Consider the following 10350-nt stretch of genomic DNA (forward strand, 5'->3'; position numbering starts at 1 on the left):
CGAGTTGACTGGTCTCCAGTTCCTTGAGGCAAGGGGCCCCTTCTGGCTTCCCCTCCCCCAGGTCCCTCTGAGCGTTTGGCTGCCTTCTCCAGTGGTGCAATGAGGAAGGAAGCTGGGTGTCTGACCCGCTCTGCAGGCTGAGGTTGGAGCTACTAGCAAGGGAGGGGCTGTGGGTCACACTACTGGTAACGGGGTGGGGCCTCAGCAGGCCACAGCGTGGGTGGCAGGCCAGAAGCTCTCTGATCGGGCCATGGCAGCCACCGTCTCAGGTAAGGAGAGAGTGCTGACCAATTAAGGGTTGCATGGGGACATGGCGGGAGCTAGGCTGCTCAACCCAGGTGGTGGAGAGCTGGCCAGTTCCCTGCAGGAAGAGGGGCGGGGTTAAGAAGACCAGAGCCTTCCAAGGGGCAGCCTGGGATGGAGTGGGGAATGCATATCCCCAAGAGCTAGTGGCCAGCCTGCTGGAATAGGCCAGCTTTTCAGACTGGAAAGCTAAGGCTGAGGGAGGTACACAAGGGGATGGGAACCAGCTCCAGGGCTCTGGCACTCCCATGCTGCTGTTCCAGAGACTCGTGGGTACTGGGGTGGGTACGTGGTGGTGCTCCCTCTTCCTGGAGGGGATGTTCTCATGGAAACGTTCATTACAATGATCAGATGGAGATACCTGGCTATGGAAAAACGTCAGCAGGGAAAAGGGAACCAGAGATCACTGTTAGGGAGATGGGTCCTCTCCCAGACATGATCAGATCCTAGGGGTAGCAGGGAGGATACTGCATGCCTGGCTGGTGACTTAGTAAGTGGGCAAGGAGAATGGTCCGTGCAAAGACTCAGAGGCTGGACACGTCCTAAGGATCAGCCAGGAAGCTGCTGGGTTTGAGGTTGCTGTAGGAAGCCAGGCTGCGAGAACACGCTGGGGAAGGAGTGGGAGGGATGGTTCCTGCGGGCCTTGTGGGATGGAAACTTTTTTTTTTTTTTTTTGGTGCTTGGGGTTAGAGTGAGGCCCTTGCACATGCCAAGCACATGCTCTTCTACTGAGTTACACCACCACCACCACCACCACCACCACCACCCGGCAGAGCTGGCTTTTCTGAAGCAGGAGCCATGGAGGGCTATGCCAGGGTGAGGGATGAGACCTCACAGGCGCCCTCTGGTGGTAGTGGGGAGTACACAGGAAACTGGAAGTCAGCAGGAAGGCAGGGCTGGTACAGGTGGGAGATGCCCTAGAAGGGGCTAAGGAGGGAGATTCTGAGGTGGAACTGTAGGAACTTTGATAGACTCGGCTTCAAGGAGGACCAGCGTAGTTTGGGACTCCCTGAGGTTCCTGCCCCTCTGCCCTGGGCCCCATGGTTTTGGGTGTTCACTGCTGACTTAACATGCAGACCTTGAGAGCATGGCCCTCTGGCAGTGCTCTGGCCGGTCCTTCAGGACCCAGTAAACTTATCAGCTAAATGATAGAATCTCTCGACTCTGGGTCAGATTCCATTGCAAAAAGGAGGCAAGGCTGGTGTCCCTTGCAGAAAATGAGGACTTAAGGAAACTTCATGCAGGCCCCATCAGGCACTCTTGCAGAGGAATCTGCATCACTGCAGGAGTGGACTGAGGGCAGCAGGAACCATGCTGAGGAAGGACAGAGCTCAGCTGTTCACAACCTCCACCCACAGGTGACAAGCCCTGCCCTGCAAACTTCACAGCAGCCGCCGACCACCAGCTTAGTAGCTTCCAGGAGACCTTCCTCTGGCCTGTTCTGGTGGCTGAGTTCATAGTGGCCATGGCTGGCAATGGTCTGGCCCTGTACCGCTTTGGCATCAGGGAGCAGCGGCCCTGGAACCCAGCTGTGGTCCTCTCTGCCCAGCTGGCAGTCAGCAACCTGCTCTACGCCCTGACTCTGCCCCCACTGGCCGCCTACTTCTACCCGCCCAAGAACTGGCGCTATGGGGACGTGGCCTGCCGCTTGGAGCGCTTCCTCTTCACCTGCAACCTGCTGGGGGGCACCATCTTCATCACTTGTATCAGTCTCAACCGATACCTGGGTGTCGTCCACCCCTTCTTCACCCGCAGCCACTTGCGGCCCAAGCATGCCTGGGCCATCAGTGCCACTGGCTGGGCCCTGGCAGCCCTGCTGGCTGCCCCCATGCTCAGCTTCTCCCGCCTGAAAGGGCCTCAGCAGGAAGCAGGTCCGTGCAGTGTAGCCAGGCCTGAGGCCTGCATCAAGTGCCTGGGGACAGCAGATGACAACCAGCTTGCGGCCTACAAAGCCTACAGCCTACTATTAGCAGGACTGGGTGGTGGCGTGCCACTACTGCTCACCCTGGTGGCCTATAGTGCCCTGGGGAGGGCTGTTCTTCGCAGTCACAGCATGACAGCAGGTGAGAAGTTGCGTGTGGCAGTGCTGGTGGCCAGTGGCGTGGCCCTCTACGCCAGTTCCTACATGCCCTATCACATCATGCAGGTGCTCAACGTGGACGCCCGGCAGCGCTGGTGTACCCGCTGCCCAGACTTTGCAAATGAGATCCAGGCCATGGGGGCGCTGGAGCTGGGGCCCTACCTGGGCTTCCAGGTGACGCGGGGCCTTGTGCCCCTGGCCATCTGCATACATCCCCTGCTCTATATGGCCGTGGTGCCCAGCCTGAGCTGCCGCTGTCAATGCTGCCCCCAGTGTGTTGGAGGCCACCTGGAAGACAAGAGGCCTGGCCAAGACCTGGCTCTTGATAATGACAATCCCCAAACCTCAGAACCCCAGACCTCTGAGCTGAGCTTGTGACCTGCCTACTACAGCCTGCTCCCGACCACAAGGACTGCAACATGACACAGTGAGAACGCAGAGCACAGCAGGCACCAGCCCTGAGGGACCAAGAGGCCTCCCAGCCACTTCCTCCCCAAAGAAAGGCCTGTGCCAGTGACGGGGTGGGCTTGGCAAAAGCCCAGGCTGGAACAGAAAGGCTTTCTGAGCCACAGCACCACCCCAGGAGGCGCGCAGGCTTAGGAGGAAAACCCAGCGTGAAGGGCCAGCCAAGCCACCACGGAGAGGGGCGTGAGAATGAAGAGGACACGTGTGGATGCTTTGAGCCTTTTTACTGCCCTTGGAGTCCCCTGCTCTTGGAGGCTCCTTTCCGTCACAGAGGTCTAGGCTGGACAGCAGTGGCAGTGGTGACAGCTGGCTCAGTTGGTTGATGGCCTAGAGAGGAAGGAAGTGGTGAGGACAGCCAAGTGCAGGACCTGAATGGCATCCCGAGACCCCCACCCCCACCACACACACACAGTGGGGCTCTGTGGCAGCAGGGAGGCTGGGCATGTGGTGGCAGGGCACACGTGGTGTCAGACTGCCCTGCCTGCTACAGACGGTTGGTGGTGGGTCTGAGCAAGGCAACTGTCATCAATGCCTGACTGGCCCCGTCAGGATTTTTAGAAAAAGGACAATAAAAGACAGTTTGAAACAGCCTTGGTGGCTATTCAGTTGGGGTGGGGCCCACGCTCAGCCTCTGGTTTGCAACAGGGAGAGGAGACAGTCTGGGTGGGCAGGGTCTTACTTGGCCCATTCCACATTGAGGATGAGGTGGTCGTAGCCGAAGCCAGACACCCCGGCGATGGCACGTGCGGCATCTTCCCGGCGGTGGAAGCTTATGAAGGCAAAGCCCTGGGGGAAGGGAGGGGGTCAGCGGCCAGAGTCAGAAAGGTCCTGTCCCCCTGCCCACCCATCCCCCCATGGCCCACCCACCTTGGACTGGCCAGTGGTCTTGTCCTTAGCCAGGTAGATGCGAGAGATGGAGCCAAAGGGCCTAAAAAGCTCCTGCAGGTCAGTCTCACGTGTATCCTCAGATAGGTTGGTGACACGGATGGTGGCATTGTCATCGGCTGTGTGGGTGGGGAGAAGCGACTGTGAGGGGAAGGCCCCACCCCACGACAATACAAGGATAATTACAGGGTGCTGGGAGGCGTCCACCAGACACCCTGGCACCCACATGCCCCTCACCTCTGCGGTTGGGCTGCATGGACTCCCCACGGCGGCTGGCCCCATCCCGCAAGCTGGGTGGCACGTACTTCCCCGTCTTATTCTGGGCGGCCTGCACAGGCTCCAGTTCTGCAGACAAGAGGTATGGCCCAAGTCAAGCCTTGCCATGGTGCCAACAGAGGGACACACCTGCCCGACGATCCTGGCAGCTCCGACCAGGACCTGGTGCAGGTACCATCTGCCAAGCCACAAGCAGCAGGTTGGTCACTTGGAGGCCTCTCAGATCCTCAGTGTCCACAATGACACCAAGATCACGTTCAGAAAGAGGACACTCTTTGAGCACCCTGGCAGCAATACCAGCAGGGGGAACCCACAAGGGTAAATGCAGTCCCAGGCACCCACGGCCCACGGGCAGAGAAGGGTAGTTCCCAAGTGCCTACACATGAGAAGCGACAAGTGCAACCTGCATACAAGCCACAGGTGGCCACCCAGACTCACACCTGCTCCTACCAAATCAGGCTGAAGGACTGAGACTCACAGACAGGCACTGAAGTCCCATAGACACACAAACACGCCGAGGCACGCACATGCACACGCACGCACACACACACAGCACCCAATGGTATCCTAGGGCACACAGACACTGCACACCTAAGTCCTGATGGTGAGGGGAGTCACCTACAAGGGACAAGCCTCTCTCCACCACTTGGTGCAGTTACACACACAGGTGTGCACATGAGGTGCCACCATTGAGAGTATCTGCACACACAGGGCCCCCAACAAGGAGACAGGCACAACCAAACACAGCCACTGATGCTGTTAGGTGGGAGATGACAGCCACAAAGGGGACAGCACCTGTGCACTTAGAGCCAGAAAACCCAGGACCCTCCCACAGCTGCCCGATCCCACCCGAGCCATCACAGGCCATGCCGTACCTCCCGGGAGCTTCTCCTTCTCGCCAGTGGACAGGCCCAACTGCTCTGCCAGCTCCTTCTGCATGGGCCCCAGCGTGTCCTTGTATGGGCAGCGGGTGGTCCAGTGGTCACCCTTGCAGATGCGACAGGACACTATCTTCTGGCCCTTGAGCTTGTTCATTGGGTCCTCCTCCTCCTGGCAGTTCAGATCCTGGAAGGGGAGCAGGTGGGAGCAGCTCAGAGGGGGCTGCTTCACCCCTGCCACCACCACTGTGGGCACCAGCCCCACCCTTAGCCCTACCTACCTCTTTGCTGGTGATGAATGTCATGGAGACGTCATCACTGACTGTGGTGGTGGCCACATTGGGGCCCGGTGGGTCAAACTCTGAGTTCCCGAACTTCTTCCAGTTCTGGGCTCAAGAGAGGGATGGGTCAGGACGAAGGCCAGGGTCCCACACTGGGGCACCCCAGGCCTACCATTGCCACTCCTAGAGTATCTGGGCCTCAAACCCATTTTTAAAAAATTTTTTTAGTTGTTGAAGGACCTTTATTTTTTAATTTATTCATATGTGGTGCTGAGGATCAAATCCAGTGCCTCGCAAATACTAGGCAAGTGTTCTACCACTGAGCTACGGTCCCACTCCTCAAATCCCATTTTTTAAAAAATATTTTTATTTGTAGATGAACAAATACCTTTATTTTATTTATTTATTTTTATGAGGTGCTGAGGATCAAACCCAGTGTCTCACACATGCCAGGAAAGTGCTCTACTACTGAGCCACAACCCCAACCCCTCTCCAAATATCACCCATCATGGGAACAGTGACAGTTCTCATTTCTGAGTGTGTGCCAGGCCCTAGCTTTGCGCCAGTTACAGGAGGCAGGGGCAGCTTTCGTCAAGACAAGAGTTCCAGTTGACAGAAAGACACTCAGGGTGAGGTGTGAGACAGCTACGTAGCCAACAATTCCCAGGGCAGCTTGCTCAGCCAGCTCCCCCAGGAGGCGATGCTCAGGAACATGTGGAGGTCACTCAAGAGTAAGGAACCTTGAGCTACTTTAAACAGTGAGCCTCAACTTAACCCCTATAAAATGGGACCACAAGTGCTTCCTGCCTCTCTGGCTGCTATGGAGATCAGAGAAGACATCCGGCAAAGTGCCTTGCATAGGGTCTGGCACAAAGTGCAGAGCAAAGTATGTTAAGTGTATTTACTGCTGTCACTTCTTCCCTGAGCCCTGAATCCCGGGTAAATGGAAGCTGCTATGCCACTCCAAGGAGGGCTCGTTTCTCCAGGTAGATAGGAAAGAGAGTAAGAATCTAACCCCAGGTGTATGGTGGCACACACCTATTAAGTACAGCTACTCAGGAGGCTGAAGCAGGAGGATCTCAAATTGGAGGCCAGCCTGGGCAACTTGGCAAAACCTTATCTCACAAAGAAAAAAATCTTTTTTAAAGGGTTTTGGATGTGATTCAGTGGTAAAGCACCCCTGGGCCCTTGGGCAGTACCACAAAAAAAAAAAAAAAAAAAAACCTAATAAAATCTACTTGTGCACCCTGATTTTTCAGGGCCCCACAAGAGTACAAATACCCAGACCTCGATTCTGCTTTGACAAGACAAATACAAAGTTAAGCCCTTCCTGCAACAGAAATTCCTAATTCCTCTGGGCCAATCCCTAACACTGGGGAAGCAGGGTCTCACCTTCCTCCTTGCAACAGCCTTTGAGGCCTTTCGGGTCTCAATCCTGAAAGTGCGGACAATCTGTGGATGAAAGGGGAGAGTGTCAGGCTTCCTGCACTTCAAGGTACCTGGGACCAAGGGATCTTCATCATCAACCCACCCAACACAAATTGCCCCCCACCCCCAATCTATGTGCCCCCAAGCACCAGGGCACTCACCCTCCATCACCACTCTAGCCTCACCTTGAACTTCTTGCCATCTTCGTCTATCTTGTACTCAGTCACTGTCTTTATGTTTCCATTGATAACCTCCTTAGGAGGCGGCAGTGGAGCTGGGAGAAGGGAAAAGTTGAGGGGAACTGCCCTGGGTAATGGGGACTCAGGTGGGAATGTGGCTGGGGAAAGAGGTAGCCAGGGACAGACTGGAAGAGGTCACTTACCTCCTGGCAGTAGCTCAGGCTCTGGGCTGGTGTCGCCAGTGGCCAGAGGGATCCCCTTGAGGAGCTCGCTGGTGACACATTTGTCTGTCAGAGGGAGTGTGGGAAGAAAGGTCCAAGCTAAGATGAAAGGACCCCTGGGAGAACACTCACAACAGGAGCTGAGGAAGGCGGGACCCATGGCATAGGGCTGGCCAGGCATCCCGCTGGGGTGGTGACCATAAGCAGTGGCAAGGGTAGGGATCCCCGGTATGAAAGTGGGGTCGTGCCATAAAGTCATCCAGGGTTAGTACGAAGGCGGACTCTTCCAACTTCCTCCCTGGAGTAGGGGAGCAGCCGTGAAGCCTCGGGCAGTGACCTGGGAGCTGGCAACAGGCAGGAGCCCAGGAGGATGGCGCGGGGCGGGAGGGAGGGTGTCAAAACAGGCGACAGTGCGGTGACCCAGGGCGACCCGATACACACACTCACCGTCCTCTCCCTCTTCTTCCACCTGGTCGGCCCAGCTGGGCTTCGAACTGCGGGGACAAGTTTGCGGAGGGTGACGGTTGGGTCAATGAGGGCCAGCTTCCGCGGTCTTGGTACATCTCGGTCCCATAACACTCCCCAGAGCCCCCTAGATCGCCTCCCGGGAGCCCCTCCGCGACCCCGAACTCACTCAAAGTCTCCGGTCGGCATCGCCAAGTCTTCTCCACGCAGCCCAAGCCCGGGCCAGAGGGCGGAAGTGCGAGGGAACGAAACTTCCGGCGCCGCCGCCGCCTAGAGCAGCCCGGCCTTTACGACCACAGCGCCCCCTGCGGACGGAGGTGCACACGCCGGCTACCGACGCAGCTGGGCGCTGGTGACCAAAGTCAGGGGAGCCAATGGGCATCTCCGGGTTTATCTTATTAAACTTATAAGAAAAAAGAAAAGTAACAGAGGGAGTGAAGGGGAGGGAAGGAGACGATAACAAAACATTTTTTCTTTTTTTGGTACTCAGGTTACTCTGCCTCAGAGTTACACCCTCAATCCTTTTTTATCTTTCTTATTTTGAGACAGGGTCTCATTAAATTGCCCAGACTAGCCTTGAATTTGCAATCCTACCTCAGCCTCCCGAGTCCCTGGGATTACAGGAGTATGCCACTGCTCCTGAATCTAAAGCTCACTTTTTAAAAAAGAGATTGGATCTTCCTCTGTTGCCCAGGATGGCCCAGAACTGCTAGGCTCAAGTGATCCTCCTGCTTCAACTTCCTTAACAGTTCGGACACTAAGTTAGGTGCTCACCACTGCATCTTGCTAAAAAACTAATTGTACTGAGGTGTGGTCCAGTGGTCCACTTGCCTTGAGTTTGAGTTTGATCCCCAGCATCGCTAATAATAATAATAATAATAATGTTCACATATTGAGTGATTATTGTATGCCAGCTACTGTTGAGGCAGGAAAAAGGGCTAAAATTGGCAAAAAGGAAATTTGGGCCCCTTCCAGATCAGGTCTGTGTGTAACAGGCTGAGAAACGCAAACCAGGCCTCATCAGGGTCAGACCAATTCCTGTGTAGGCAGAAAAACTGATAGTGAGACATCTGTTGTCTGGTACCCAGACTCCCACCAAAAAAGGCACAGTAACCTGGCTAAACCAACCAAAGGGCGTGTGAGGAGCTCGTGGACCCTGAGTGCCTTACCCAGGACTGGGTGGGGGCTGGCTCCCTTAACCTTGTGGATTCACATAAACCCCTGGATAACAGCCACTCTTGGTATCCCTCTCTTGGGACCCACTCCTCTTTGGGAGCTCTGCTTTCTATGACTGTAATAAATCCTGTTATTTTGCTCTCACCCTGTGTCTGTGGGTTTCATTCTTCAAATTTGTAAAACAAAGAACCCAACCCTACACTTAGTGCTTCACTGTCAGGAGGAAATGATCCCCTTTGCCTGGGCTTCTCCTCCCTGGGGAGGAACTCCCCTATCTGAATGACAACGTGTCAAGTGGTCCCTTCTCAGCCACTCTCCCTTCTTTTCTTTGTGGCACTGTTGCCTCTCTGAAAACCTTTTTGTTTGTTTGTTTGTTTGTTTTAAAGCGTGCTGGGATGCAACCCAGGGACTTGTGCATGCCCAGCACGCACTCTACCTGAGTTCTAGCCACAGCCCTCTGACATAATCACGTTCATTTACTTGTTGACACTTCTCCCTCTAAGAACATGCAGCATTCTTGGTGCAAGCAATTAGCAAGCAATTGTGACTCCCCAGGAGGCCAAAACTGATTCTTGAACAGGAAGGAAAAAAAACCTTAAGTATATTTGGATCTCCAAAGCCTACCCTAACAGGAAAAAAAAAATCTTACTCCTCAGGATTTAATTTATATTGTCAGGAAAAAAAATGAATAATTAAATTAAAACTAATTTACTGATTTAAATTCAATTAGAAAATAATTAAATTTTTTCCCTTAGAAAAGCAATAATGGTGGAGAAAGTCAAGAAACACTGTGCTAGAATGCGAGCTACAGAAAGCAAATATTTGCCTGCTTTGTTTCATCCTGATTCTAACACACACAAGGTGACTGTGCTCCACACATAGTAAGTGCTCAACTAACAGACTTTTGGAGAGAAGAGAGAACCAAATCAGAGGCTTTTTATTTTTCATTTTTATTTTTTGATACCAGGGTTTGAATCCATAGGTGCTTAACCACCAAGTCATGTCCCCAGCCCTTTTTATTTTATTCTGAAACACTATTTCCCTGTTGCTTAGGGCCTCGCTAAATTGCTGAGGTTGACTTCAAGCTTGCCATCCTCCTGCCTCAGCCTCCTGAGTTGCTGGGATTACAGGTGTGGGCCACTTCCTGGCATGAAGAGCTCTTCAGACCAAACTTGCAGGCTGCAGGGCATGAGGTCACTGAAGTGTTTTGAGAGGCACCCTACTGTGACCATATATGTTCTTGTGAGAAAAATTATTTGGGTAGCCAGTAGAGGGCAATGTGGAAGGGAAAAATGAGCAGAATAGGAAGGAGGCTGGGAAAGCAGTCTCAGAAAGAGGGGGAACGCCAGTGCAGTCTTTCAGGTGGGTGGTGTGGCAATAAGAATGAAAATATAAAGTTCACACAAAGGGCCAATAAAAATTTGTGCAAGCAGCCAGGCAAGGTGGTGCCCACCTGTAATCCCAGCTTCTAGGAAGGCTGAGGCAGGAGGATCGCAAATACCAGAAGCACCTGGTTAATTTACCCAGATCCCGTGTCAAGATAAAATTCGTTTTATGTGTTTATTTTTACAGTCTGGGAATTGAACACAGGACCTCACAGTGCTTGGGAAGCACTCTACCACCGAGCTACATCCCTCAAAGTAAAATTTTAAAAGAGCAATGTAGAGTAACCCTGGGTTCAATTCCCTGCACTGGAAAAAAAAAAAAAAATCG

The 10350-nt window shown here is 53.8% G+C and overlaps 2 protein-coding genes across 2 annotated transcripts; one reads left to right on the forward strand and one right to left on the reverse strand.

Annotated features, from left to right (window-relative positions):
* Positions 1 to 241: 241 nt before the first annotated feature.
* P2ry11 (purinergic receptor P2Y11) lies at positions 242 to 3430 on the forward strand. Its single transcript, XM_047531146.1, has 2 exons — positions 242 to 269; positions 1662 to 3430. Exons 1-2 carry the CDS (start codon positions 251 to 253, stop codon positions 2759 to 2761), a joined length of 1119 nt encoding a protein of 372 aa, XP_047387102.1. The 5' UTR covers positions 242 to 250; the 3' UTR covers positions 2762 to 3430.
* Eif3g (eukaryotic translation initiation factor 3 subunit G) lies at positions 3056 to 7729 on the reverse strand. Its single transcript, XM_047531147.1, has 11 exons — positions 7631 to 7729; positions 7444 to 7490; positions 6979 to 7062; positions 6782 to 6870; positions 6561 to 6620; positions 5169 to 5273; positions 4885 to 5074; positions 3971 to 4078; positions 3716 to 3852; positions 3528 to 3634; positions 3056 to 3175 (listed from the first exon to the last, which is right to left on the reverse strand). The coding sequence occupies exons 1-11, from the start codon at positions 7648 to 7650 to the stop codon at positions 3160 to 3162; spliced, it is 963 nt and encodes a 320-aa protein (XP_047387103.1). The 5' UTR covers positions 7651 to 7729; the 3' UTR covers positions 3056 to 3159.
* Positions 7730 to 10350: the final 2621 nt, after the last annotated feature.

Source organism: Sciurus carolinensis, chromosome 17, assembly GCF_902686445.1.
Source record: "Sciurus carolinensis chromosome 17, mSciCar1.2, whole genome shotgun sequence".
NCBI lineage: Eukaryota > Metazoa > Chordata > Mammalia > Rodentia > Sciuridae > Sciurus > Sciurus carolinensis.